General features: G+C 42.6%; 7 protein-coding genes across 9 annotated transcripts; 3 read left to right on the top strand and 4 right to left on the bottom strand.

Annotated features, from left to right (window-relative positions):
• The first annotated feature begins 822 nt into the window (after nucleotides 1-822).
• On the top strand, nucleotides 823-11,271 carry LOC6569247 (acidic phospholipase A2 PA4). The gene is made up of 4 exons (XM_001995666.2): nucleotides 823-1,058; nucleotides 8,659-8,833; nucleotides 8,906-9,358; nucleotides 10,636-11,271. Exons 2-4 carry the CDS (start codon nucleotides 8,667-8,669, stop codon nucleotides 10,730-10,732), a joined length of 717 nt encoding a protein of 238 aa, XP_001995702.2. The 5' UTR covers nucleotides 823-1,058; nucleotides 8,659-8,666; the 3' UTR covers nucleotides 10,733-11,271.
• Nucleotides 11,272-11,780: 509 nt separating this feature from the next.
• LOC6569221 (atypical kinase COQ8B, mitochondrial) lies at nucleotides 11,781-14,398 on the bottom strand. Its single transcript, XM_001995667.2, has 3 exons — nucleotides 13,432-14,398; nucleotides 12,558-13,353; nucleotides 11,781-12,496 (listed from the first exon to the last, which is right to left on the bottom strand). The coding sequence occupies exons 1-3, from the start codon at nucleotides 14,159-14,161 to the stop codon at nucleotides 11,944-11,946; spliced, it is 2,079 nt and encodes a 692-aa protein (XP_001995703.1). The 5' UTR covers nucleotides 14,162-14,398; the 3' UTR covers nucleotides 11,781-11,943.
• A 429-nt stretch (nucleotides 14,399-14,827) lies between these two features.
• LOC6569222 (asparagine synthetase domain-containing protein CG17486) lies at nucleotides 14,828-17,240 on the top strand. Its single transcript, XM_001995668.2, has 2 exons — nucleotides 14,828-15,234; nucleotides 15,292-17,240. The coding sequence occupies exons 1-2, from the start codon at nucleotides 14,864-14,866 to the stop codon at nucleotides 16,694-16,696; spliced, it is 1,776 nt and encodes a 591-aa protein (XP_001995704.1). The 5' UTR covers nucleotides 14,828-14,863; the 3' UTR covers nucleotides 16,697-17,240.
• Nucleotides 17,241-17,920: 680 nt separating this feature from the next.
• Nucleotides 17,921-19,425, bottom strand: LOC6569223 (probable FAD synthase). Of its 3 annotated transcripts, none has more exons than XM_032741350.2 (3): nucleotides 19,341-19,425; nucleotides 18,481-19,141; nucleotides 17,921-18,397 (listed from the first exon to the last, which is right to left on the bottom strand). In XM_032741350.2, the coding sequence occupies exons 2-3, from the start codon at nucleotides 19,105-19,107 to the stop codon at nucleotides 18,110-18,112; spliced, it is 915 nt and encodes a 304-aa protein (XP_032597241.2). In that variant the 5' UTR covers nucleotides 19,108-19,141; nucleotides 19,341-19,425; the 3' UTR covers nucleotides 17,921-18,109. The 3 variants fall into 3 exon arrangements, with proteins under 3 accessions (XP_032597241.2, XP_032597242.2, XP_001995705.3); XM_032741351.2 differs by having other exon boundaries at nucleotides 18,481-19,153; nucleotides 19,341-19,416; XM_001995669.3 differs by having other exon boundaries at nucleotides 18,481-19,360.
• A 1,017-nt stretch (nucleotides 19,426-20,442) lies between these two features.
• LOC6569224 (ras guanine nucleotide exchange factor P) lies at nucleotides 20,443-23,364 on the bottom strand. Its single transcript, XM_032741300.1, has 2 exons — nucleotides 22,961-23,364; nucleotides 20,443-21,491 (listed from the first exon to the last, which is right to left on the bottom strand). Exons 1-2 carry the CDS (start codon nucleotides 23,112-23,114, stop codon nucleotides 20,500-20,502), a joined length of 1,146 nt encoding a protein of 381 aa, XP_032597191.1. The 5' UTR covers nucleotides 23,115-23,364; the 3' UTR covers nucleotides 20,443-20,499.
• A 506-nt stretch (nucleotides 23,365-23,870) lies between these two features.
• On the top strand, nucleotides 23,871-24,643 carry LOC6569225 (probable 39S ribosomal protein L49, mitochondrial). The gene is made up of 2 exons (XM_001995671.3): nucleotides 23,871-23,958; nucleotides 24,024-24,643. The coding sequence occupies exons 1-2, from the start codon at nucleotides 23,926-23,928 to the stop codon at nucleotides 24,507-24,509; spliced, it is 519 nt and encodes a 172-aa protein (XP_001995707.2). The 5' UTR covers nucleotides 23,871-23,925; the 3' UTR covers nucleotides 24,510-24,643.
• Nucleotides 24,644-25,607: 964 nt separating this feature from the next.
• LOC6569226 (breast cancer metastasis-suppressor 1 homolog) lies at nucleotides 25,608-27,385 on the bottom strand. Its single transcript, XM_001995672.2, has 3 exons — nucleotides 26,895-27,385; nucleotides 26,564-26,808; nucleotides 25,608-26,505 (listed from the first exon to the last, which is right to left on the bottom strand). Exons 1-3 carry the CDS (start codon nucleotides 27,091-27,093, stop codon nucleotides 26,110-26,112), a joined length of 840 nt encoding a protein of 279 aa, XP_001995708.1. The 5' UTR covers nucleotides 27,094-27,385; the 3' UTR covers nucleotides 25,608-26,109.
• Between the last annotated feature and the right edge of the window lie 310 nt (nucleotides 27,386-27,695).

A 27,695-nucleotide genomic window follows, 5' to 3' on the forward strand; every position in this document is an offset into this window, starting at 1 on the left:
TTTTTTTTATTTTATAATAGAAATACACATGCAGCACATGTATATTTAATAAATTTATACAATTTGAAAAGAAACAGCGGTTTTTTGGCTTCGATAAATGTTAGCGAACTTAGCTGTCGATTTCTGATTTTGGCAAATATTAGCAACATTCTTGAAGGAACTCGAAATGAGATTTTGGAGGTCATTGGTAAAATGGTTTAACGTTTAACATTCAATGATTTTAAGGAAAGAACAAATTTTACAAAAAAAAAGTTGCAGAATGCGAGAAAAATCATATTCTTCGATAATCCCACAATGATTGAATGCAAATCGATGGAGAGTTTCTGAAGATTCTAACGAGAAATCTGTAAATAGGCCGAATTGGAGTTTTGAATTTTTTCAAATGGGTGCGCATAAAAGTATGCCTCAATTTAGTTTAGCTTGAGGAACTGCTTGCGAAGACACAAATATCGGATAGTAGCTAAGTTTCTTTGTTGGTAGCTTGGACACGCACCACACGAACTTGGCACGCACAAAAGTGAACTGGTCACACTGATTTGCGAAAGCTAATCGAGCTTTTTGCCATGTAAATGCAATTAAAAGCGCGCCCCATCTCCGCATTCTTTATTACGCTTTCGTATGCTGCAGCTTCCGAGGGACGCAACGCCCCCGTCAGCGCACAGCCCCCCACCCACCGCCTAGGCAATTTCTGCGGTTGCTGTTGCTGCTACTGCTAGTGTGTGTGTGTGTGTGTATGTGTCTGCGTTGATGTGTCTGTTGTTGTTGTTGTTGCTGCTGCTATCGACGGTTGCTTTTCAATTTATTTTTTTTTGGCCAAGTCTCAAGTTTAACAGCGCTTAGCGCGCCAGAATCAAGTTCAGTCGCGCCGCAAACGCGTTGCGGAAATGTTTTGTTGTGAGCAACGACGGCTACAACCGCTGCAAACGGCACGTCCTGGCTGCTCTTACGCGCCGCTAACTTAAAAAAAAAAAAAAAAAAAAAGAAACACGAAAAAAACGATATTAAAAATTAAGAAAAAGGATTCATTTGCAAAAAATAAAAAAAAAAGTCACGCACAGGTAAAACGGTCAAACGGGCGAAACGGTTTGCGCTTAACGGGTTGCCGGGATTTCAAACCTATTTTTTTCACCTTTTTTTTTTCTGGTGTGTGTAAGCCTGGCACGTGGACTTGGCTGCTTTGTTGTTATTATTATTGTTGTTGTTCTTGTTGCGGTTGCTGTCTTTTGAAGGTCATTACGCACAAGGAGTGAAGGCCACAGTTGGCCAAGCGCGGCAGAAGAAGGGGGACAGGGAGGGGGCGAACACAAATGTCAAGAGGTGATGGCGGCAGCCTTGAGCTTTGGCTTTGCAAAGGACCGCGAGTGTGGGAGCGAGAGAGAAAGAGTAGAGGCTGCAAGTGCAAAAAGTGGCGGACTGAAAAATGGCAAAAAGCAAAAAAAAAACAAACAAAACCCAAAAATGTTAAAGTGCAAAATAAAAATAAGCGCAAATTAAATTTGAAACAAATTAAACGCATCAGTTTCACAAGTGATTATAATTTACTAAATCCATTTTTAGTTTTTGCATATTTTAATTAAAATATTTAAGACTGTAACAGAATCACAATACAATTCGCGATATTTTGGAATAAGTAAAATCCACAAATTATTTATATTTCACTTGATTTTGAAGAGATTTTATACAGCTTCATCAGTTTGAAAGGCTATTTTAACATATCCATTTTATGATTTTGGAAAATGTCCGATTGCTTTAACAAGATCTTTTAAATCTCTTGGAAGAAGCCACCTCAAAAATATATATATAAATATATTTAAAAATATATTATTATGTAAAAGCGAAAATTAGTAAAAAGTAGTTTTAAAAAGTTCTATGAATATTTTTTCCTATTTCTGCTGGAGATTTTATATAATTATGTTTAAAGAGTAAAAAACGGATTCAAAGCTCAGCAAAAATTTGTTTTTATCTGTTTTGTGTGATTTCAAAACGTTTTCCCCATATTTTAAAATGGAGAATACTTATTTATTATATTGAATCGTCAAGTATATTAATTCGTGATCCAATCACATTTTCAGCTAGAATTAAGAATTATTTTACAGGGAATCGGTTCCGGTTCTGGTTGTGGTTCTGAATTTCGGCTACGATTTGATTCAAGAAATGTCCAATTTCGATTACGGCTCTGTTTCTCTTATTTTAAGTAAATCGATCCCAACCCAAGTTTTGTTTGCCAGAATTGCGAATACTTCGATTCGAGGTCATTTGCACTTTATTTTATTACGTCTTCTTTTCTTTTGTGCTGAAGTCAACTTGGGTAGAACTATTTGTGGACATTTATGTTGTGGATACAAGAAAGCAAATATTAGATGTTAATATTAAATATTTGTGTGTCTCCGATAAGCTTGGCCTCCAGCACTCTGCCACATGACTGACATGGGAAGCAACCATCCAACCCACACACCCATTACCACCCTCCCCCTAACCACACCCCCTCTCAACATATACACACACATTTTCACACCTCGTCTTGGCTGCGAAATTTGCTCAGCGATTAGCGGACGGCTCCAGCGTTTGGCCCTAAAAACAATGGCCCAAAGTTTTGAGAGCTGAGACTTGGGCCGAAATGGCTTCTGGTTAACACGCTAGTTAGCTTCTTGTTAGCCCTTTTTTTCCTCGTTTTCGCCGCCAACAATTAGCAAAGCAATGAAATTGAAATTGAAATCGAAATTGAAAAGCTGAATGCCCATGACAAGTCTGCACAAACAGGCGGCAACTGTGGCCGGCTTTTGTTTTTGGTTTTTGGTCTCTATTATTATTTTTTTTTTTTTTGGTTTGATTATGATAACCTTCACCTGGCAACCCAGACGCAGACAGCAGATAGCAGACACCAGACACGTTCAATGACCGCCACTGTCATTCATTGCCACCTGTCCAACTGTCCAACTGTCCAAGTGTTCAAGTGTCCAACTGTCCCCAGCTGTCCATCCACAGAGACCGCTCTCTGTTATAGTTATATTTCTAGTTATAGTTATTGCTATAGTTATAGTTATAGTTTTCTTTTATCTGAGAGCCAATTGCCTCTTTCTAGCCTATTTTCCATTTCATCTTGTTTGCGATCAGACAAATCTGCCTTTCCCAAGTATTCAATGCTTAACATCTCTAAAATAAAGCCAGATTTAGTTTTTTTTCTGGGCAGACCTGTTGCTCTTCAACTTGACCCCATTTTGCACAGAGAGGGAGAGGATTCAATTCTGGTTTTGGTTTTTTTGGCAAGGATTTTTACTCAGGTTGGCTTGAGTTGTGGTTTCGTCGTCGTTTGTCACGTTTGTTGTGGCCTTTGGCAAGGTGATTAAGTTAACTTTAAGAAGGGCTGAAGTAACTGACGAGAGTGGGGCGTGGGGAGGGGGGAGGGGTTACTGCAATTACACGTTCAAAGTTAACAACTTGGCTTGGAATGAATTGAATTGAATGTGTTGTCGGACAAGTCTTGAGGCAGTCATTTTCACAGCATGCTAGATTTGGTGTAGTTTTGGTGCAGTGGAGCAGTGTAGTGGGGCTAGTTAACTTCTTTGGTCTTTATAATATTAGGTTTTACAAATTTTACATGTTTTTTTCGCTGCTATATTCCCGATCAGTCAGAATTCATTTTACATTTTTTGCAAATGAGATAAGCTAAGATGAGAACTTAATCTCATCTTCTATTCATCTACACTCGCAATATATATCTATATTCTGCACATATATATATATTTATATACATATATATAACCTTATATTTAATGCATTTTAACAATGTTGTTTTTCTTTTTAAACTTCAATTTTGAACATGTGGATTATACATTCTAAGCCTTAAGCTCAAGCAGCTCTTATTATGAGTTTTATAGGGTGTTGTCGCTTCGCCTTGACGCAGAAATCACTTTTCCTACACGATGTTTTATTATGTTTTCGGTTTTCTGTATTTATTTTGTTTTTTTTGGTTTATAAAGTGCCTCAGAATCCAATGTTGAAGCTGACAGCTCAAAATGCAGCGGGAGCTAAAATAATAATGTATCCAAGCAACAACAACAACAACAACAATAACAAAAACCAGTTACATTGAGATGTGTGGGGCAGGGGCATGTCCGGAAAGGGAAGACTTTAACTTTAGCTACAGCTACAGCTACAGCTAAAGCCACAGTCGCAGTCGCAGTCGCAGTCGCAGTCGCAGTTTCAAGTTTAAAGTTTCAATTTTAAGTTTCAGTTTCAGTTTTGGTTAAGGAGCAACAGTAGCTTGTAATTTGCAGCTTGTGGATGTGGCTATGTGATTGATGATCCGAGTGATACGCCCATCCTCACCCTACCCCCCTCCTCCTCCTCCTCCTCGTCTTTAGCCACAACGACCTTTAGCAACCCACCCTCCCCTCTCCTACCCTTCCACCTCCATCCATCAACCCCCTTGAGCATTCGCTGCTTAAGCATTTTATTTTTAATTGCAGACTGAACAAGTTTATTGAGTTGGCTAACAGTAGCTCGCAGCTCGAGTGGGCCATAAAGCCCACGTTATGGCCCGGAGCATGACCTGACGCTAACTACCACTCCTATCTCCTCCCTCCCCCTGCCCCTCCCCCTCCCACTTGAGAGAGGCTGCTTGACGAAAAGAGCAAAAGAGTTGAGCTTAAGCCTCACGTACAGGGTAGCTTCTAGTGTGGGCACTCTTCTTCTGAATACCCTGTTTTTTTTGTTGTTTATTTTTTTTATCGGATGTTGAACTGTTGCCTGTCAATAAAAAGTTAAAGAGATCTACAAAACACAAACATTTGAGTGCTGTGCTTTAATGGATGGCTTGCCTCGTGTCGGGGGCGGGGGGTGGGGCTAAGGTGACTAACGGTAAGGGGGGTTTATATAGATTTATGTATAACTTATATATTTAGATCACCGCGGTCATTGTACTTGACGCAGTCACAGCCAAAGTCAAAGTCAAAAAGTCAAAGCGATCGCTAAACAAATCAAACTTTGATTTTGTTTTCGTTTTCTTGCGGTTGCTTCGAAGCAGCGGAAGAAGAAGAAGAAGAGGAAGGCATGAGAGACAAACAAAATGCTATGTTAAAGACAGCCAGAGGGTGTAGGGGTGGGGGAGGGTGAAGAGGGCCGAAGGAGTGTGGAGGGGAAGGTAAAGGGAAAGAGCTCTTTGGCTAGACGCTGACGTCGACGACCAGAGCTCTTGGACCGCAGCATACAATTTATGCCATGAATTTCAAAAGCATTGACATTGAAAATAATGCGAATGAACGTAGAGAGAGTGAAACGAATACAGATCAATTGATGAACAGCAGATGAAACAATAACAACACAAACAACAACAACAAAATCGCCAAATTGAATCGGAATGCAAAATAGATCGCAAAATGTTTTTTTTTTCTTCTTCTGTTTTGTTTTTTTTTTTTGTTATTGAAATTTATTTTGGTATACAGCTAAGCAGACAATATATATTAATACATAATGTATATAGGCTATTTAGGCCGAGAATCGCGTCACACATCGAGCTCAGTATTACATTGAGCTGAAAAAAAAACTACAGCTAATAATGAGCGATAAAAGCTACTTCTTGCCACAGACAGAAATCGAGCTAACGGATTCAGATTGCAAAGCGAGTGATTTCATAGCAGGCAGCTAGGATCGGGCAGAGTTGCCAGACTGTGCATAAGATGTTGTCCAGCAGACGAGGAATTTTAGTAGAACAGTCAGCAGCTGAGCCGTTAATTTATTAGATATTTGACATATTACAATACATGAATATCAAGTACTATTATCAAGATATTCAATACAAAATATCAACATTCATTCAACAGTCTTTTTAGCTGAAATTGTAGATTAAACTATAAAATAAATAGCTTAAGCTTAACGATTTTAACTGAACCACAGAACGAGCTGAGAATTGAATTATATTGAAATATTGCAGCAGAGCTGGAGAATGAAACTGTCATCAGTTGACTTTAGTAATGTTTTTATATATCTATATCTACAGCAAATATGTATTTGCAGCAGTTTCCATCAAAACATAAATAATTTAAGCAAAATATCGAAATTGCGATCGGGATCAGTTGTCACTTGTCTTGTTTAGTTCCATTTGACATGTTCCGAATTAAGATTGATTGTTGTTTTCTCTCTCTCTCTCTCTCAATCTGTCTTTCTCTCTGTCTATCTCTCTCCCTCTCTGTGGGTCTGTCTGTCTGTCGCCCACCAGATCTTGAGCCAGAGACAACAAGCAATTGTTCGACGATCGTCGACTGCGGGGGCATTCTACACAGTGGGAAATAGTCAAGTAAAACTCCAATTCTGATAATCTATTTTGGGTTGCCAACGAATATTAAATAGTTCACATTTAATTCGAGTACTTTGTCATTACCACAAATCCAAAGTGCCTAATTCGATCTTCACATTTTTCTCGCTGTGCATGACAAGTGTCTTTTGTGACACCTAAATAATATGATTAATATACTCAATAAGCAGCTGTCTGAAAATGTCATCATTAATTATTGTATCGTGACACAAACTGTAGCAAGTTTACGCCTTGGAATTCAATGTCCCTTCCACTCCAAAAACAAAAAAAATGCTGAGAGAACTGTCGACTTTAAAAGACTTGCACTTTTCAATATCGTATCGCAATTGTTTACCAACAACATATAAAAAATTGATTTGTGCTCATTCAACAACCAAAACAAACAACAACAAAATGCCAAAGTCGCACATTCGAAAATATAAGTGAAAAATAACTCAAAAATAACTCGAAACGAGCATGACTGCACTCGAAATACTCTGCGTTTGTAGTCATTTATGGTCGTTACAATCTACAAATGAAAACAAAAAATCACCAAGAGTTGCTGCAAAAAAAAATACTTAGCAAATCTTTAACAGAAATCAGGTTTTTATATAGATTCTTGATCAGCAGCTAAGAACTGGAAACATTCAATTCGAAATATAAGTTCTCATTTACCCCCAAGCAGATGAAGTTGATTTCATATTATCAATAACTTTTAACCCAAAATGTATATTCAATTTGAATTTTGATTCAAACTTGTAAATAAGCTAGTTAAAATAGACTTTAAGTTAGTTGTTTGGATTAATTGGTCATCAATTGGTGCATGTGGCAAACGCGTTGTTCAGTTTATAATGCCCGACCCGTTGAGGGGAGGGGAGGGCATACGAAAACTGTTAGCTTGTTAAATATTGGTGACTGCTGTCTCTAGCTATTTATTGACATTTGTAGTAGCGGAGTGGGCGTGGCAAATTCGAGGCGAGGCGCATAGATTGTGGCCAAATTGTGGCCTTGACCTTTTGCCTTTCCCATTTGTCATTTCGCAGAGCGCGCAAATTTGTTGGCCGCATCGCAATTGCTAACAAGCGAATCTGTTCACTTTTTGGCGCATCATATACCGCTTACACCCCCCTCCCCGACCTACCTCCCACCCACCCACTCCCCACACACTGCCTCCCCGCCCCTTTTAAGGTTGAGCCCACGCCTTACAATGGGACTCGCCTCAAAGCGGCATCAAATTAATAATTAAGTTTCCGTTTTGTTTGAGGCTTGTCCAATTGTTGTCTTTTGTTTTTCTTTGCAAAACTTATCTCTTAGTTTTTTTTCTTTTTATTTTCTTGTGTTTTTTTTTTCTTCACTTTTTCATTAATTTTGTTTTGATCGCGACGTTCCTCGTGCACAGTGGGACCAACCTGCAGCATCTCTCTCTCGCATCTAGCTTTGCCAGCATACTCACATTTTTCGCACGCCTTCGACACAGTGTGCCGCCAACTGTGCTCGGCCTGAGGTCAAATGCAAAAATTCAAGATGCGGGTGATGAAGAAGAAGATGATGAAGATGATGATGAAGATCATTCAACGTTCAGCTTTCAGCGTTCAGCATCTAATTAGCGGTGCAAATGATGGCCCACATTTCGCAGTCGTTTGCCAGTCCTTCAATTTGCAGAGCTAATCTCAATGATACACTGTGACATAATACTATTCTTACTAGCAGACTCAAAAAAGACTGCTCTACACTCAGAGAAAAACCAAATTTTACAAATGTACTTTATTATTTAGATGGTATATTTTCAAAAAACCTCCTTTTCTTAATTTTAGCGTAATTTTTCTAAAACTTAAACGAAAACAATTTCTAATTTTCGGCGTGTTTTCTGATATGGGTATAAGAAACTCCATAACTCATTTTGTTTTTTGGCTTATAGTATTTTAAGTTCTAACAAATACAGATTTTAGATTTAGAGCAAGTCTTTCTAGTTTTTATAAAAATAAGAAAAACTTTGTAGGGTTCAGGCCAATTGGTTTGTGAGTGTAGTCGAGAGTGATCGAATAGGTAGTCAATATATTGTCAGGGTATATCAATAATCGGTACTTGTCGATATTGGAGAGTCAGTGGAATCTATCAAAACAATGTCGTGTGAAGAAGAACTTATATTTAAAATTCTTATTGTCTCTGACATGTTGGTAATGAATATATATCCGTTATGGGGCCGGAGATGCTTCCATCTGCCTGTTACACACTCTTAGACAACTTCAACACTTTTTTACCATACAAGGTATGGGTTCAAAAGGAAATCAAATAATTCGTTTAATTTTCCAAATAAAAACTGTGAGTTATTTCAAATCGATGTTTTTTACTTTGTCGTTCTGTAGGAATCGCGATGGAGCCGCTGGCGTTGCCGTTGAGGACGCTGCTGGTGGCACTGTTGTTGTTAAGTTGGCAGCTGAAACCAAGTGCCGGCTCCGCAGTGCTCATCTCGGACATGACGATGACGATGATGGTGGAGCTGTCATCCCGACATCCCTTCTGCAAGATGCACACAGATCGGTGAGTGCGAACATTGAGCACTTGGTGTTGAGACAGTGAATCCTTGAGTGCAACCTTGCTTCCATATGACAGGGGCGACATTCAGCGAATGCTGTTGCAGTCGGATCCGCGTCGGATACGGCAAGTGCCACGCGAATCAGTTGTCGAGCTGGAGGAGGTGTGTCGCAGGCAGGGCTCCTACGGACATGAGTTTCGCGGTGGACTGGGCTTCATCTATCCGGGCACAAAGTGGTGCGGTCCGGGTACAGCCGCCAGCAGTTACGACGATCTGGGGCCACATGTGCGAGAGGATCGCTGTTGTCGCGAGCACGACATGTGTCCCGATGTTCTCAACGTGGGCGATTGTAGGCGTGGCCTGTGCAATCGAGGCACCTTCACACGCTCCCATTGCGATTGTGATGCGAGATTCCGGCGATGTTTGCAAGCAGCGAATACGGAGACGGCGAACACGTTGGGCGCCATTTTTTATAATGTGGTGCAGGTGACGTGCTTCCAGGAGCGCAGCCCTTGCTCTGCGCACCAGAGGTTCGAGGATTATTTCTATCGGAGCACACAATGTCCTGCCGAATACCGTCAGGCTGATCTCTATGTGCCACCGCATGTCGATAATCTATTAGCCAAGATCCTTGATCATGGCCAGGAGCAGGGTCGCGCCCTGATCACGGCTCCCCATCCCCTACCCCGCTTTGGTGTCAAGTTGGCCAGCGTCGGCCTGGCGGCAGTCAATATACTGCGTGAGGTTGTCCAGCGTCCGCGCCTCCTCTGGGACAGCCTCCATGCCCCAGTCAGTCGCGACTTGCCGCCAAGACGACCGCCACCGCCATCGCACCAAAGAGGATACTACTACGAGAGACCGGGCAGGCCGCGAACCCATTACAATTATGGCTATGGCTATGACTATGGCTACGGCTGGAGATGAGTTTTGACAGTATTACGAGCAGCTGTAGAATGAGATGGTCGAGCATGCATACGCATATATCATATACATATCACATACATATGCATATATAGTCATATACATATATCCAGTCCAAAGCATGTCTCTCTCTCTCTCTCTCTCTCTCTTCTGTGTTAAGATTAGCATTATTTGTTGTTATCTTTTGTTTTTGCAGTAATAAATTAAGCACGTATTTTAAATGTATTTCGCCAATCCAAAAAACATTTCAATAAGGAGCGAGTCTCGTATATAAGTGCATACATAGACTTGCAGAGTGTTTATTAACTTGTGGAACACATTGAAGGAGACATGTCCAATCTCCGATAATATAGCTAGTCCGTGTCTTAACATATGATCTGATCTGTCAGTAAAGCTATGACTATGAGAATTAATGTTTTTGCCGCGTCCAGCACATTTGTCGAAATCGGATCTGTATACCATATAGCCACTATATCATACAGCTAACATATAGCTATCCTATAGCTGTATGTCTCGATGTGAACCGATGGATTCAGTCTGCAGGTTTATGTACATTTTGGCTTGCCCAAAGTGGAAGTTCTTTCTTGATTTTGTTTCTAGCACGACACGAACACGATCACGAGCACGAACACGAGCACGAACCTCATTGCAATAAACACGCAGGCAACACGCATGGTAAAAAACGAGTTAATTATATTCACATGCTATCTCATAGTTGTTTCAAAATAAATATATGCCGCACAACATGGAAAATCACCCAAGAGTAAAAGTTGAAGGTGATTTTCTATATTGTCGTGTTGAGTCTGCCTTTTAACCTCTCTCTCTCTCTCTCCCTCTCTCTTTATCTCTATCTCTATCTTGCTTTCTCTATCATTTTCACTCTCAGAGCCGGATACAATGAGACAGAGCAGGAAGCGATCTGTGCTCAGTGGCAATATCAGCCGTCGGAGAAATATGTGCCCAGTCAGCCGCGCACCTCGTAGATGTCCATTGAGATGACCTGGAACGACCTGGAATGACCTGAAACAGTCCTGGAACATCCTGGAACGACCTGGAACGACAAATACAAATCTACAAGAAGAAAACACAGAACTTAGCGATAAAAAATAACAAATACAAGAACAGTAATCACTCGCAAATTGGAGCTTGTTGAATTTGAATTTCTAAGAACTAACACTCAGAAAAGGTTCTTTAGAATTCCTGTTCTAAAATCAGTTTCCCGGAAACAAAGCGCTGTAATTTGTCGAACGATCACTGCAGTATTAGAACCCCGTCCCAAGAACACCTCGCCCATAAGCCCCATAACAGACATAAACCCACCCGCCCCATTGCCACACTTAACTGCATCGTACTCCGGAGCGCAGAGCGCTTCTAAATGCTAAAGAAACTATATATTTTTTCATATAATATAAACATAGAAGCAGACAAATACAAAGGCACTACATATACATACATATGACCCACTTATATATTTACCAATATCTGAGAGCGAATAAAACTTAAAAAATCAATTCATTCGGAATGCACAGTTTTTTTTATTGACTATGACGAATGAATTTCATCTATCTAACTGTAAAAATAGAAAGAAAAACATGAAACTCAAATCAATTTTATACGAGGCTCTTAATTTCTTTACAACTGGCCAAAAATCCAAATACTTGCAACGAGAAAAGCTTAAGGATTATTGAGGTGAACGTTATTTTTGTGAATTTAGAATTGACAACATTTTCTTTGCGCCATACTCTGTATCCTTTCGCCTAAGGAAATCCTTTAAAATATTCAAACAGAGCATCACTTTTGATTTTATTCATCAGCAGAAAAGTATGCTATTTATGTTGTCAGTTTTCGAAAGTGCGGAAAAGTATGCAATGGTTTTATTGAACGACTAAAATCGCTTGTCTTTCGTAATCTATAAGCTTGAAACAACGAATTGGCTGCAAATTGAATCCAACTTAATAAACTTTCAATTTATTTCATTGCATTTATTAAAATACATTTTGCCATCAGTACAAAAAAAAAATTGTTTCTAAATTAGTTTGAACAAGTTGTAAGCATTTATAAAACGTTAGATATTTCGGAAGTGTCTTTTGCCTATCGAAATAGTTAGTTTATTCCATGTGTTTTTGTGGAAACTAAGAGCACTTGGTTGGGGGGTGGGGATTTGGGGCAATATCAGTAAGAAAATGTTAGCTAGTTAGTCCTTGAACTTGCCCAAAATGATCTCCTTGTAGAAGGGCACACAGTTGAGGCGAACATTGAGACGGGCGCACAGCAGAAAGATGCCGGACAACTTGCGATGTATCGAATAGATCTCCTCGGGCGGCGGACAGAGGCGATGGGCGACCATTGTGGGCACCAGGGCAGCCAGGCGCTCTGTTGTATTCTGTTTGCCAAAATCGAAGTCGCCATCATAGCGAAAGATCTCGCCCAATATCATAACAGCATCAATATGCGCCTGCTCCATCTGCTTGGTCTCGTAACCGGTGAGGAAGCCCATCTGACGGGACATCTCCAGCACGCCGTCGCGATTATTCTCTGCCGCACTGATAATCACCTGGCGATAATTGCGTATGAACTCATGCTTGTAGAAACGCGTCGATCCAAAATCGATCAGCATCAGGCGGCGACTCTTCTCATCATAGAGGAAATTAGACCAGTTGGGATCCGTCTGCATACACTCGATCTCGAAGAGCTCGCGCAGACACAGCTTCAGCACAGAGGCGGCGATATTGGCGCGATGCTCATAGCTGTAAGTGGGTAAAAGTGGGTTAAATCTGAAGACTTTCAATCACAATTTGTGCAGCTTACCTGAGGCCAAAGCATTTGTCCAGTGGCACTCCGGGCACTAGCTCTGTGGTTAGTACACTAGAAGTGGTCAGCTCACGAATCACCTTGGGCACATAGTACTCCTTGTAGGGTGAAATCATTTCACGAAACTTTTCCGTGTATTCCGCCTCTCGGTCATAGTCGACCTCCCATTGCAGTTCACGCTTGGCAACGCGCACCACATTATCGATGAAGAAGCCCTGCGGAAAGACATCCCACACCTTGAGCATGCCGACAAGATTATCAATATCGCTCTCGATGCTCTGGGCAACGCCTGGATATTGGATCTTAATGGCCACCACCATGCCATCGAGCAGCGTGGCCCGATGCACCTGGCCAATGGAGGCTGCCGCAAACGGCTTATCATCGAAGCTAGACAGACGCTGGCGCCAATCGGGTCCCAATTGGACATTCATGACTCGCTCCACCTGCCAGTCGGGCATATAGTCGGCCGCCTGGCGTACACGCTCGAACGCCTTGGCCAGCTGTGGCGACACCACATTGGTGTCCTGTATGCTCAAGATCTGGCCGATCTTCAGTGCGGCACCGCGCACCTTGCACAGTGTGTCCACAATTCGTTCCGCATTCGCTGGACTGAGCAGCGCATCCCGCATATTTGTCGATCCGCCCAAACCAAGGGCGCCCTTCGCCAGCTCGTTGACGGTGCCCAATCCCAAGCCCGCAAACAGACCACCAAAGGAGGCCATCCGGCCCAGACGCGATGAAGGCACCCGACGCTGTTTCGCCACCTTGCTCAGCTCCGGTAGCGTCTCCTCAGCTACAAATGACAAAGCAAAGCAATGACAAATGTTGAGATTAAATGGAAATTAACATCGAATATGCTTCTCATGCTTACCTGATGTGGTTGTTGTTGTTGCTGTTGTCGAAGCTTTGGAGCCTGCCACTGTCGAGCTGCCGGCAACAAAGCGCATTACATTGTCCACATACTCGGTATCCTTGGCGATGATGCCAGCGCTGGCAGGCGGAGGAGGAGGAGTTGCTGGAGCTGGAGCCTTGGCTGGAGGAGTCTGCGGCTCGCTGGGCAGTTGTTTGCTTTGTGTGGTGGGCGTGCGTAGGCTGACGTTGCGATTCATGTTGCGCTTGGAAAGAATCTCCTCGAATTCGGTCAGCGTTATCGATGATATGTCTATGTTGGCTGCATCAGCAGCTTCAAAATGACTGCGACTGCGACGACTGCTGCCACTTGGTGCTTCGCCGGCCGCAGTGGATGCGCCTGCTCCTGGTTCAGCGCCACCAGCACTCAATGGCCAAGTGATGCGCGGCAAGGCGGCCGAATTGCAATTGGATTTCGTTTCGAGCAGCTGACATAGGCCCTTGGCCACCACAAAACCTCGCTCGCCCGTCTCCTGCACCAACTCCTGGATCTTCTTTAGCTCCTCGCTGGGATTATTGCTCGCTGTGCGCAACGCTTCGACACTCTGACTCACATTGATGGCGAGCAGTTCGCGCACACTCGAATTGCTCCACAGATGCTTAGTCAGCGACAGATGCTCGCGACCACACGCCTCCGCAACGATTTGCAGGCCTCGCAGCACACCCAGTACCTCTTGCCCCGTGCGTGCCATCACCAGTTTGACCACTCAACCAGTTCTCTGCGAGTGGGTGACGCTCCGCTCTCAGCTGTTGTCACTGTTGTCGCTGTTGTTGTTGTTGTTTGGCCGGCAAATAGAGGCATAGACAACTTATGTGCGCAACTGCATTTATGCGTTGTACGTTGTGCGTTGTGCGTTTTGCTTATTTGTTGCTCCGTTGGTACACGACTAGCTGCCGAAAATAGTATTCAGTTACGTAAACAGAAATAAATAAACTTGCACGAAAAGTTGCGAAATTACAAATCAGCTGTTCGGCTCCCAAACAACTCTTGTCGCTCGCTCACATGCACCTGCACATGGATCATGCGCCAGTGCTGCCCATAAGCATTACAAATTATAGCTGGATTTGGTTTTTTTTTCGAACAACAAGCATAGCCAGTGTGTGGTATATTTCATTTGATTGCTCGGCGTGAACATAATTCAATAAACTTGCATAAAAGTTGCGAAACTGCACACAGCTGCTGGGCAAACAGGTTCGCTAAGTTCACTGGTACATGGTTCACGGCAGTGTTGCGAAAAACTGGCAGAGTATTCAAATGCATTTCAAGCATTTTGCATTTTGGCGCCACAAGCAGTCATGCAATTTGGCAACTACATCACATGTTCATTTGAACTAGCTCTATTGAACACGCACATGGCAATGTTTACATTTTGTTTAGCACTTCGGTAATTGAAATGTGCGGCATTTTCTGTGCAATAAGCCACAATAAAGATGACGCAAATTGCCATTTGCACCAAGCACTGGCAACACTGCTGCACAATCGTGGACCCGATGCGAATGACAAGCTGCAAATCGACAATGTGCTGCTGGCCGGCAACGTTCTGTGGCAACAGGGCGCCGCACCGCAAAAGCAGCCCATATCCGATGGCCATTTGGTGCTCCTTTTCAATGGGGACTTGTACAATTTGGATGCACAGAAGCCAGCAGCCCAAGCGGACAGTGCCTGGCTATTGAAGCAGCTTGTCAAATGCAACGACGATGATAAGCGTCTGCTGACGCTTCTGCAGCATCTAGAGGGACCCTATTGCCTCATCCTCTACAACAGGTGAATGTGAACAGAGATAGTTTCTATTAAGATTAATGTTAACAATAACTTTAACAGCCGTGATAAAGTTTTATACTTTTGCCGCGATGCACTGGGCAGAAATTCGCTAATCGTGGAGAGCAGTATGGAATGCTTAAGACTGATGAGCACCTCGTACCACTTGGATAAGGAGGAGGGGCAGGTGACAATGACATCGCTGGAGCTGCCGCCACTTGGCTTGTACAAGCTTCATGTAAATGAATCGAGTAAATGTGTACTCTATCCTTGGCAGCAGCTAAACAAAGAGATGCAGCAGCAGTTGACCAAACTGGATGCAGCCATGGATTGGTGTACGTTTCTCAAGCAATCCATCGAGCCGAATTGGCTGCTCAACGGCGGCGAGGGCGCCGAGCAGGAGCAGAAGAGCTATGATCTCTATGACTTGGCTAAAGATGCACCGAAACTGCAGATGGAGCTGCAGCTGGAGCAGCTCTACAAGCAGTCGCTGGAGAATGCACCACTGCAGCAGGCATTGGGGACACTGGATAAATTGCTGCAACGTTCGGTTGCAACACGCGTTACCCAAACGGCGCCAATTTGTCGCCATTGTGTTGGAAGAAGCGTCGCCAGCTGCTCGCATGCCAAGATCTGCATACTATTCTCTGGCGGCATTGACTGCAGCATTTTGGCGCTGCTCGCTGATCGAAGTGTACCACACGCAGAACCCATCGAGCTCATCAATGTAGCCTTTGAGCGAGTGGGAAGAAAACAGCAGCAGCCGCAGCAGGTGGATAACTTGTGGCAAGTGCCCGATCGCCAGACTGCGTGGCAATCCCTTGCGGAATTGCAGCGATTGTGCCCGCAGAGAAACTGGCAGCTGCTCGAGGTGAATGTGAGTCGTGAGGAACTGCATCAGCAGCTCAGCGACCACATACGTCAGCTCATCTATCCGCTGCAAACGGTGCTCGATGAGTGCCTGGGTGGCGCCTTCTGGTTTGCCGCCGCCACTCCCAACTCAACGGCCCGTGTCGCAATCCTCGGCAGCGGTGCCGACGAGCTCTTTGGCGGCTATACGCGCCATCGCAACGCGTATAGACGGGCCGTTGGTGATCAGCAAACGCGGTTGGACGCACTGCGTCACGAACTAGACATGGACTGGCAACGCATTCCAGCACGCAATCTGGCGCGTGATGATCGGTGCATTGCGGACAGCGGCAAAACGGCGCGTGCTCCATTCATTGAGGAGCACGTGGCCAGCTTTGTGCGCTCACTGGCACCAGAGCAGCGCTGTTGCTATGCCCTGCCCGAGGGCATTGGCGATAAGCTGCTACTCCGCCTCTATGGCCACCGTCTCGGGCTGCGCTCTGCCGCTCTCCTCAAGAAGCGGGCCATTCAGTTCGGATCGCGCATTGCGGACAAGAAGCAGCAGGCGACTCAGCAATCCGACTATCTGCTCTTCAATGGAATCGATAGCAATAGTTAACAGTAGTATTTATATCCTGATCCCGTTTAAAATGGATAAAAAGAAGAAAACATTTCCGACCCATAAAGTATATGTATATATTCCTGATCAGGATCAACAGTCGAGTCGATCTAGCCTTATCTGCCTATCTCTCTGAAACTAGAAGAGCTGCAGACTTCAAATTCGAAATATAGGGTCTCGTGAATCCCGCGTAGATCCAGCTTAGTTCATTTTATCGATAACTGCCCCCGTTCGGCAAACATCGATAAATAAATTTGTCCGATAGCAATAAAGCCACTATTTTCAAGACACATTCTACCAATTTATATACAATAGACATTGACATATTCTTGATCAACTGCGCACATTTCATCAAGATCGGATTAAGAACAAATAAGTTTTAATCAAAATCGTATTCTCATATTGATGGAATATATCGTAGTCGAGCTCACTCGACTAGAATATGATGATGATATATCTCCGATCTCATGAAACATTTCTATATATGTATTCTTAATCAACAGCAATATCTGTTTGTGTATAGATCTTTAAAAATACAAAAACATTTTAAGCGTATTATAAATGCGGTTTTTCTCATTGGTTTATTATCAGCAAATTGAATATTTTAAGCCACTTTATACACTTATTTACTATTTAGCACTATGTATTTGCTAAACTTTAAGGTGCTCTTAAAGACATATTCCCAGCGGTTAGTTAATGAAAGAAAAATTCAAAGAGAACATGTTGCTTTCATTTTCAATGACCTGTATGATATTCTTATAATGTAAGTTGAATTAACTATTTAACGGCAGATAACATTTTGCTAAAAGCTAACTATGAACGTAGACAAACTCTTGACATTCTCAATTCGCCCTTCGTCAGGATCAGGAATCAACATTTTATGAAGGCCACAAACACTCCATTCAATATTGTAGCAGACAAAGCTCAGTCGGATATCGATCGATATCGATTCGCATTTTACGTGCAGTGCTGCTTGTTATGTTACAGATGTGATTACAGTCTCAGTTGTGGCCTGCTACAATGCATTGTTACATCAAAATGTTATCACATTTGCTTAATATATATGCATGACATGTAATTTATACTGCTGTCTGTAGATAACAGACTGCAACACAGCTGATTTTTAGTTTCAGATTTCTGACATAAAAAAAACATGTGCATGTGAATATTTGCGATTCTCTTGAATTTAGGCGAGTAATCTAGACAAATCCACAATTGTACATAATTCGCATGGTACACATATACCATATTCTGTATGTTTATGGTTTGATTAAGTATATAATGGACACTCACTCGGGGATGTTACAAAAAAATGTGTACTCTGTGTGTGAGCTGAGAAATGTGATATTTACAATAGAATTGCGCTAAAAGTGATAACATTTTTTACATGCTCGAAGTAAAGTAAAACGATTGCTATTTGCGATTGACGCGACCGGCGCGCTCCTGTGTGGGATCTGTCAGTTCCCATGCGGGCTTGAAACTGCTGATGATGCTGCTGCCGTTGTTGTTGCTGTTGCCGTTCTGCTGCTTCAAATGGGGATTGGGCAGCGTGTTCGATTTGTAGCCAATGGATGTGTAGCCCTCGGCATAGAGACGACAATAGGGCACATTGAACATGTGTATATAATGCCAGATATCGTGATAGGTCCACTCCAACAACGGATTCAATCGCATCATATCCGGCCAGTCGCTATCCGTTTTCTACAAAACCATAACATAAAGTAAGACAGGGTCTGTGTGTGTGTGTGTGTGTATGAGAGATGGAGTGGGAGAGAGAAACTCACCTGCATAGATTGTAGATGCTCGCAAAAGGGATCCGTGTTGCGACTGCCGACAAAGACGGCCTTAATGCGCGGCATATCCTCCGTCATGTGGGTGAGTGCCACTTTCAAAGAGTCCTTGTACTTGATCAGATTAACGTGATACAGTTGGACGCAGTGCTGTACGAACTCATCGATCTCGTGAAAGGAATCATCCGATTCGATATATAGCATGGGTATCTCAAAGCTGGCGATGTTGTGCTGGCGACAATAGCGCATCAGCAGATCGAGCAGAACGGTGCAATCCTTGCCGCCGTTAAAGCAAAAGATCAACTCCGTCACGCCATACAGACGCAGTGTCTGATCGAAGAAATCGTTGGCAGTCTCCACCCGTCTCTCGATGTGGATGCGTGTCGCATCTGTGATTTCCATGGGGTGGCAACAATTATGATTGTTGGACATGCTCCGCTTGGTCGCCAACCCGTTGCTGCTACCACCGCTGCTGCTGCTGCTATTGCTGCTGCTGCTGCTATTGCTACTGCTGCTGCCGTTGCTATATATTTTATCAACAATTTGTGGCGAGTTTGTTATCGTTGCCTGTTGTGGTTTTTGTATGCAGCACTTATTCATGTTGATCTTTGGGCTGTACATTAAGAATCCGCCACCAACTCCGACTCCACTTCAGCTGCAAAAGTTACTGCTATCAATCAATAATATGCCAACTTTCTCCAATCTGAGCGTGTGTGTTTGTGTGTGTTGCTACAGCGTTGCTTTTATATAACAAATTTAATAGCATAAACCACTTTTCAGATGTGCGCTATCTACTTGTCAAATTACATCACACGTGGATCCAACGCACACATATATATGGCTAGTGATATTACCTACTCCTCTAAGAATGGGAATGTTACTGGTCTCAAATCGATCCACACGTTCCTTATTGATATACAAATAACGTTAACATATCGAATTGTTTTATTTCGACTTTTTACAGCACAACGCTGCTCGGAAAGCTAAAAACAAAGGTTCAAACAGCTGGTGCTGGCAAACTCGTTCGTGAGCTAGTTTAGTCGCATGGTCTGGCAACGCTGTGCTATCTAATTGCGCTTGATAATTTTAAATTTGAGAAAATAAATGTTATTAGTATTACAGAACTTATTTAATAATTGGATTCAATAAAAACAAAATGCAATAATCGCTCGAATCGAATACACATATAAGGTCTACTTATACGATCGAATTTAAGTCTGGCAGCGCTGTCAGCGGTGCTGTAAAATGCTCTTGATAAATTTGAACTCGGGTTTTGAAAAGCGTTTTTTATTTGCATTGCATTGCATGACATACTTGAATTAAACATAACAAATGTGTGCGTGTGGGTGTGTCTGTGTGTGTGTTTAACTTTAACAAAAACACTGCAATATCTGCCTTAAACAATACTAGTACATATTTAGTTGCTATGTATAATAATAATGGGCACTGTCGGTTCTTGTTTTTTGTAATTTGTATTTCGTTTTGCTGTTGCTTTTTATACTTTGATACCGAAGGAATCATAGTATATTGGTTTTGTGCAGTGTCCGTCTGTATGAACGCAACAACTACTATGTGCCCGCGTCAGAAAAAGTGTAAAAATTGGAGTGATACACCCACTAGGGGGCTAGGGGCGCATATCTTCCACAATTTAAACCTACAAATTTGGTTGGTAGGTTGTGGGCGATGTACTTCAAAGATCGCAATTTGCCACGTAACACCCTTAAAAAATCCGGAATTTTGCACCACGCCTCAATAAATGATAAAAGCCTATATCTCGCGGAATTTAAGAGCTATAGTTGGGAAACTTGGATAGTCTACCATAATTTGGAAGGCAAACTTGAACGGTATTTCTTGACTACACCCACCGTGTTCGTTGCTACCTATTATCAGCTGGTATTACTTGTATCAAGGTATCAAAGTATTTCGCAGTCGGTTTCGCCCGACTGCAACGTTCTCTCTTGTTTGTATTTTGTATTTTGTATTGCTGTTGCTTTTTGTTGCTGTTTGTGAAGACTAAACATCTATATTGTCCAGAACATTGTCGATGAGTCCCACCACCTTCTGGCGAAAGCGTCGATTTTGCTTGCCACTCATCTCTTTCAGATATGGATGTAAGCTTATTAAAAACGAATAATCCGCATCCGGCGACGTCGGCTGTGCAGTCAGCGTCAGCGCAGGCGTTGGTGGTGCGGGTGGTGCAAAGGCAGCTGGTGGTGGCGCAGGTGTGTCCTCCGCTGGCGGCGGTGTCAGCGCATGATGATGATGATGATGATGGGACAACATATTGTTGTTGTTGTTGTTGTTGCTACTGTGGAACTGCAACTGGTGGTTGCTGCCCTTGAGCCACTCGGCAACGGTCCAATCCATATTATTGCGCAACGCCGCCGCCATTGTCACTGGCAACGTCACCAGCTGCTGCTGTGCCGCAAACATTTTCTCCGGCTCCATTTTAATCGCCTGCAATCGGGGTGGCGGCGTCTCCAATCGATTCTGCTCCTGCTCCTGCTCCCGTTCCCGTTCCTGCTCCCCTGCCCGATCCAGCGCTGAGAGATGCACATCCGTTGGTGTGGTAATGCTGTCTTTGGTGTCTTCGTCGCTGGGATTATGTTGTGGCTGCGGCGGCTGCTGATGCGGTTGATGTTGCCCCATTAGACGCATGTGTCCAATGCGTGTCATTGGCGCGGTGCTCAGCGCCAGAAATGTTGCCGTCGTCGAGGTGCTCGGCTTACGCAGCACCATGCCCAAATTGGGATTGGGATGCCTGTGAGCATTAGATTCACCTTCAGCTTCGGTCTGCGGATTCGGAGTATTCGATTGGGTATTGGCGGCAACGGCGGGCGACTGCTGCTTGTGGCAGCCACGTGACTTTGTGTAGGGTATGAGAAACTGCAGATACTTCGATAGATAATATTTGCGTTTTCCCCGACCCGTCTGTGTCCGCGCCAGCTTCAAGGAGCGCAGAAAGCTGCTCCGAATCGTGCGCCAACGTTCCCTTGAGTTTCGAACTGAAAGGAATACAAAATAGCCCATGAAATAAGCAAAACCTTTGGCTATTATAAGCGATGAGTGTAAATACAAACGCCCTATTGAATCTTCCTATATAATCTTCCACACAATCCTTTAAATAAAGATATGTCTACATATATACGTCGTGCAGCGAGCTTTAACGATCTCAGCCTTATACCATATATGTTTAAACATACATTCATTAAAAACAGTTAATATGATTTTGTATATGCCAAGGGAATATACTAGGATCGCAGATTATGATGTGTAACAGGGACTGTCAATAGCTAGTCCTTTATTATGAAAAATATAACCAAAAAATGAGTTCACAAATTCAAAAAGAATGTCAAGAATCAATAGACAGGTTCAAATCTAGTTTTTATGCTAAGTAAATAGCTGAGGGTCGAAGAGATACTCCTTTATTACAACAAGAACTGTGAATTGGTATTCCTTATTATAAAATACAATAAAACCAAAAGTTTAGCCTTACTTAAGTTTGGCTTAAGTTTATTAATGTTTTATTTAAGTAGGAGCATATCAAGTCAAATATTACATTTGATAAATGGGGGCACGCAAAATGCTTCTTAAACTAAACTAAGCCATCTAGTTCGACTTGCTGCAGCAAATTCAAAGTGCTCAGCAAGCACTTTATTTTGCTTTAAATTTAATATTAATAGACAAGGCTGAACGTAATTGGAAAATGGGCCTCCCCTATGAAAACTATAAACTATAGCAAAAAGTACACGTCATATGTAAAAAAAAAGCATACGAAAATGTTTATTAAAGTGCAACTAGGACATTAACAAAAAAAAATTGAATTTCAAATGAGAAAGCTCGAAAAGTGCATAATTAATAATGTCCCAGGGGACAGTGCTGTAAAATGCAGTGGGCCGTGCTGCTGCTGCTGCTGCTTTGGATGTGTTAACGCTGCAACAAGTGTTGGTTAAGGCTGTACAGGGTATTTCCAACAGTGGCGCTGCAACAGTTGCTGAACTTTTTAATTACATGCAAGCAGCAATAAGCAATAAGCACCAAGCAACAACAACAGCAACAACAACGACTAATTGCATGCAGCTATTGCTGTGACACAGTGACACACCTACACCTACACACACACAAGCGAACACGCACGCACAGTGTGTACGTGTGTGCATGCATGTGTGCGTGTGTGTGTGCAAGTGCAAGCGAGTTGGCACGACTACAAATTGCGATTGCATTGAAAAATTGCACACACGCACAAAAAAGCTTGCATCATAGGCGCGCGCGCCAGCACACACACATACACACACACAGTCGCACACAACAAATGAGCACGCAATTGCAATTGCAGCAAAACAAAAAAAAACAATAATAACTAAACGCAAATGGCAATCTACAAGTGCAGCGGAAGGCGAAATGAAAATGTCGTTTTTTACTGTTGCTTTCAGTTTTTGTATGAATTGTGTGCATTTTGGCATGTTTGAAGCACCTGTATCCTTTATCTCATTGGCCACATGTTGCCAGGCGCGTTGCACCTCGTCCTTTTTGCTGTAGCCGGGGTGCGTGTAGTTCCACAAGCAGGGCTGGCTTTCCACGAGCTGCACGAATTTCACATTGAAAACGGGATCATCCTTGCGTGCCATTGCTTCAAAATCACGCTTTGCAACACTGATGCGGTGCGGCGGCACCCGTTACGATTGGCAGCAAGGAGCACGAAACGAAAAGCGCATGTGGAGCCCTTATTTATTTTTATTTTTCTTTTTTATTATTATCAAAATTTGCGCGCGCGCCCTATCTTGCTATCTCTCTCTAGCCTGCACGCACGCTTGCTTGCAGCGGCGCAAACTACAATTGGCAAATGCAGCAAACGGTAGAAAAAAATATTCATATATGTATATGCTAGTAGTTATTTTTTTATTTTTATTTATTTATTTTTTCTTTTTTTTTTTGCGAAATGGCAGCATTTACAACTTGTCGTAACGAAAGCGCTGAGAAAACTGAAAACCGAACCTGAGCGCAAAAGGCAAAAAAAAAGCTGACAAATAAAAGCTGCAACGTAAACAATGCCAAATGACTGCTGCCCAGAATCAACAACAAATGCAGCAAACAGCACCAGCTGCAACGTTAATGATTAAAATAAGCTTGTGTGTGCGTTTGTCGCTGTATGCACAAAAAAGCTTTAGCTTTGAGCGATGACGTCGCTGGGCGGTATTTGTTGCATACAAACTCATACACTCACACCACGAGCATTTTCAAATGCATTATCTAATTGAGAAAAAGGCGCCAAAATATCAGTAGACATTTACAGCACTCAACTTAGCATTGTGGCAACGCCTGAGGCAAGTAAGTTCCGGTTCCAATGCCAGTTCCAGTTCACACAACACAGCGCATATGTAACACAAATATTTTTTTCTGTTGGTGTGCTCGACTTTGTTAATATATTTGCAAAATTGAATGGCAGCCAGCGCAAAAGTGATGCTTAGACACGTGAGTAATTACTACGCAAAAAACTGGCTCCCATATATTATTAAATTAAATGATTACACTGGCAGTTCGTTCGCTCGCTGCACACACAACCGGCTCGTCTGTCTAGTTTTCGGTCGTCGCAGCCAGTGCAGCCGTTGGAAGCGTACCCTGAAGTGGAGGTGGTGCACAATCCCCCCGAATGGAAGTATGTGGAGCGTCTGTTGCCACCGAGCACGGTGCCCGAGCCGGTCGCTAAGCCGACATATCCCTCCGGCTGGCAGCCGCAAAGGGCAAACGGCGACAACTCCAGTGGATATTTTGTGGCTCGCACAAAAAATCACATGGTGCCCGTCTATCTGCACACACGATTCCGTGGCCAGCGTCGCCTGACCGTCGTCCGACGCGTCCAGGGCGATATTTGGGCGCTGGAACGCGATCTGCGCTCAATTGTGGAGCAAGCACGCAATGGGAAACTTTGCGCGACACGAGTCAACGAACTCAGTGGCCAGATTTACATCCATGGCGACTACGTCGATCTGCTCCGTGAGCACCTAAAGTCCAAGGGCTTCTAAATAAAAAAAAAAAAAAAACAAAACAAAAGAAAGAAAAACAAATAGAATACTTGCGATTCAATAAACACCAAACGTTTAAATGTTAAGTACTCCAAAACTGCGCATGTAAATATTTTCATATGGATTTGTGTATTTATTTACAGATCATGTAAATACGATCTGTTAAGATCTGCTATAGTTTATTAAATTCTCAGGATATGTCTTAATTGAGAGTTGTAGTTTGGAAAATGATGGCTCACAAAAATATTATTGCTTATTTCAGGCCGATCTTCGGCTGCATTTTCTAAAGCAATTGCTTGATTTATTGTGATCTTACATCAAATATAGTTATATTATATTCTTTAGACACAAATTTGGAACATGTTAGTGTTGGTACACATATCTATACATTTGCACAAACATTCATTAATTGTTCTAAACAGTAATTCAAGATCGACCTTAAGCTCCATAAAGTTTTGTTTGTACGATCTTTAGACACACAATTTTGGAATATTTGATTTGAGTGCTTAAATACAATGTAACAAATTATAGATTTATATTTATAGTTTATTATTTCACATTGCTAATAGGCTCGATAAAGTACAAGATTCCTCTGTTAAAGGAAGAGCCACTTTTTATGATGATCGTTTTTTTGTTTGTCTCCACAATACATCCAAATATATATTGCGAATTTGCATTGAACTTGCAACATTACTATACAGAATTCGTTGGTTAATGCTTAAGCTTGTTAGTGCTTTAGTTAGGAAATACATAGATACATACATGGTACATATATGATAGATACAGATATGATGTACACAGAACATATATGATTATTGTTTAATGCGAACAATGCACAACTTATTCGATCCATTTGATTGTTTTTAGCGCGAACACGATTCCCTTTCCAGGCTATTTCCAATCCATACAATACAATACAATAGACAGTAGAGTCCAGTAAATTAATCTTGAAATTATATTTATACACTCGATTACTTAATTGGTATTACTTATTATGGCCAAAACATTTATTGCGACTGCGCATAATTGTTTGACATTGTTGAACATGAATTACAAAAATTACAAATACAATACATATATATAAATAACAAATTTGAATAGTAAGTACGAAAAATAATTGCTTTATATTTGTTTTTCTTTTCTTTACATTTATGCTTACGTGTATTTACTTGTATCTGTATATGTAGATGCATATATACAATAAATATTATGCATTTCTCGTGAGTTCTTGTTGTTTTTGTTTTTGTTTTTGACGGTGTGTAGAATTTGTGTGTGCGTGTGTGTCATAGATTCACACACACATGCACACACATCGAAGCGTTGTTCGCTAAACGATAAAATCATCGTTCTATGTACAGTTCTATACATATATATATATATATATGGATATATGTATTTATGTATGTACAAAAATAAGTAATAAGTATAACTTAAGCAAAATCTGTGTATGTGTTTGACCAAATCATAACGTTGGTGGTGGTGGCGTGAAACAGGAGCAGGGCGGTCCGAGGGGCGGTGGCGGAGCATTTGCTACCTTACGCTGCCATCAGGTGAGCTCCTTGTTGTGAGCATGATATGCAGCTGCAGCGGAACGCCACCGTTATCCATTCGCGCCCGCCATCATTGTTGTCGTTAGCGGCACACCGACCAAGCCACCAGCTCCTCCACCGCCCAGCTGCTGTTGCATCGTTGGCGTTGGTGGTGTTGTTGCTGCGGCAGCGGCGGCGACAGCAACATTGCCACCGGATGATCGTTTGAGTGCCTTGCGTATGATCGTCCAATCTTCCATGATGTCCTCCTCGCGTAGCATATATACAACATACGGGCCGGTCACAGTTACGGCCTTCTTGCGCCCCGGACCGCGTACCTTACTTTGGCGCTTGTCATTGCCCCAATCGTCCCAGGAGATGTCCACATTGTGACGATCCTCCTCCAGGCGGCGTATGCGCTCCATTAGCTCCTCGCGCAGATTATCCACAGCCATTTGTTTCTCGCTCTGCGAATGAATTGTATTCATGACAATGAATGAAGAAAGGATGGAGGGAATAGCAAACCTCAAAGTGTTGGGAAGCCGCCTGCTCCTCGGATAGATATTTGTGCTCGATATTTTGGAGGCGAAACTTGCGCAGCACATCGGCGACTTCGATACGCGTCCTGTACACCTTGTCCAGCTCCTTTTGGGGATGGACAAACTCCTCGGAGCGGCCGGAACGGACATCGGATAGCTGGCGCTCGATGAGGCTGATGCGCTCATAATAATATTGCTCGCGCAGCTGGCTAAATTGGCGCTCTAAGCTCGCTGTAGGATTGAATTGGTTTTCCACAGTTAAGGAGCGCGTTTTTTTTAGTGTATATGGGTGTGTGTGCTTATTGTGTTTTGCTTACCCAAATCTTCGATGTGTTCGGCGCGTCGCATCTCGATTTCGGTGGCATCCATTTCGGAGGAATCATCTGAGTCGCATTCATTGGCCTCCTCCTCCTCCTCCTCGTCGGAGGTGTCGTGCGCCTGGCTCGAATTCGAGCGCTCCGACTCCGCCCCAGAGACGTCGCCTTCCGCATCTGATTCGCCATTTTTAACTGGCATTTGTTTTTATTATTGTTATGATTCGCTCGCAAGCGTTTCGATTGTGCATAAGATGTGTCTACTCTATGTGTGTGTGTGTTTGTATGTGTGTGTGAGACACAAAGAAGCAATGCGCACTCAATACTGCTTCGTATAAACAATCCGATTTATCCGATATTCACGTCACTTTGTTGTCAGCATATATATATATTTATACATATGTGTGAAAAACTATACTGCTACGAATGTTGTTTTGTGTTGCAGCTGCAAAAAAGTGTTGGTTGACGACGCAAGAGGGCGCAAGTGCTGCCCAACACTGTACATGTATTTTATCTCGCTCTCACTTTCTCTGTCTCTCTCTCTCTCTCTCGCTCTCTGTATCGATATGTTAATAACGCAAAATAATAAGTGTTCGGTGCACAAAGCGTTTTTTATGCACACACGAGACTTCAAGTCTGGGCGGTATTTAAGTATCGATAGCAAGTTTCTTTCTTTACAAATCGATGAAAAATGTTGGACACGAAATTGCGATATATTTCGTTTGTGGAGTCGAAGAAGAATATGCCAAACCTAAAATTACCTAAAAAATACGAAAATACCACTTGGAATTTCTAAATTAAGAG

Source organism: Drosophila grimshawi, unplaced genomic scaffold, assembly GCF_018153295.1.
Source record: "Drosophila grimshawi isolate 15287-2541.00 unplaced genomic scaffold, ASM1815329v1 contig_848, whole genome shotgun sequence".
Classification (NCBI taxonomy): Eukaryota; Metazoa; Arthropoda; class Insecta; order Diptera; family Drosophilidae; genus Drosophila; species Drosophila grimshawi.

Bases quoted from the DNA above. Each gene is read 5' to 3' on its own strand.
- LOC6569223 (XM_032741350.2), bottom strand. From the start codon at position 19,107: ATGTACAGCCCAAAGATCAACATGAATAAGTGCTGCATACAAAAACCA. The intron at 18,398-18,480 runs GTGAGTTTCTCT...ATGGTTTTGTAG, and splicing joins AGCATCTACAATCTATGCAG to AAAACGGATAGCGACTGGCC.
- LOC6569225 (XM_001995671.3), top strand. From the start codon at position 23,926: ATGGCAGCCAGCGCAAAAGTGATGCTTAGACAC. The intron at 23,959-24,023 runs GTGAGTAATTAC...TTACACTGGCAG, and splicing joins CAAAAGTGATGCTTAGACAC to TTCGTTCGCTCGCTGCACAC.
- LOC6569247 (XM_001995666.2), top strand. From the start codon at position 8,667: ATGGAGCCGCTGGCGTTGCCGTTGAGGACGCTGCTGGTGGCACTGTTG. The intron at 8,834-8,905 runs GTGAGTGCGAAC...TCCATATGACAG, and splicing joins TGCAAGATGCACACAGATCG to GGGCGACATTCAGCGAATGC. The intron at 9,359-10,635 runs GTTCGAGGATTA...TTTCACTCTCAG, and splicing joins CCTTGCTCTGCGCACCAGAG to AGCCGGATACAATGAGACAG.
- LOC6569226 (XM_001995672.2), bottom strand. From the start codon at position 27,093: ATGCCAGTTAAAAATGGCGAATCAGATGCGGAAGGCGACGTCTCTGGG. The intron at 26,809-26,894 runs GTAAGCAAAACA...TCAATCCTACAG, and splicing joins CGAACACATCGAAGATTTGG to CGAGCTTAGAGCGCCAATTT. The intron at 26,506-26,563 runs GTTTGCTATTCC...ATTCATTCGCAG, and splicing joins CGGCTTCCCAACACTTTGAG to AGCGAGAAACAAATGGCTGT.
- LOC6569222 (XM_001995668.2), top strand. From the start codon at position 14,864: ATGTGCGGCATTTTCTGTGCAATAAGCCACAATAAAGATGACGCAAAT. The intron at 15,235-15,291 runs GTGAATGTGAAC...TAACTTTAACAG, and splicing joins TGCCTCATCCTCTACAACAG to CCGTGATAAAGTTTTATACT.
- LOC6569221 (XM_001995667.2), bottom strand. From the start codon at position 14,161: ATGGCACGCACGGGGCAAGAGGTACTGGGTGTGCTGCGAGGCCTGCAA. The intron at 13,354-13,431 runs GTAAGCATGAGA...TGTCATTTGTAG, and splicing joins AACAACAACAACCACATCAG to CTGAGGAGACGCTACCGGAG. The intron at 12,497-12,557 runs GTAAGCTGCACA...ACCCACTTACAG, and splicing joins GACAAATGCTTTGGCCTCAG to CTATGAGCATCGCGCCAATA.
- LOC6569224 (XM_032741300.1), bottom strand. From the start codon at position 23,114: ATGGCACGCAAGGATGATCCCGTTTTCAATGTGAAATTCGTGCAGCTC. The intron at 21,492-22,960 runs GTGCTTCAAACA...TATTCCTTTCAG, and splicing joins CAATGAGATAAAGGATACAG to TTCGAAACTCAAGGGAACGT.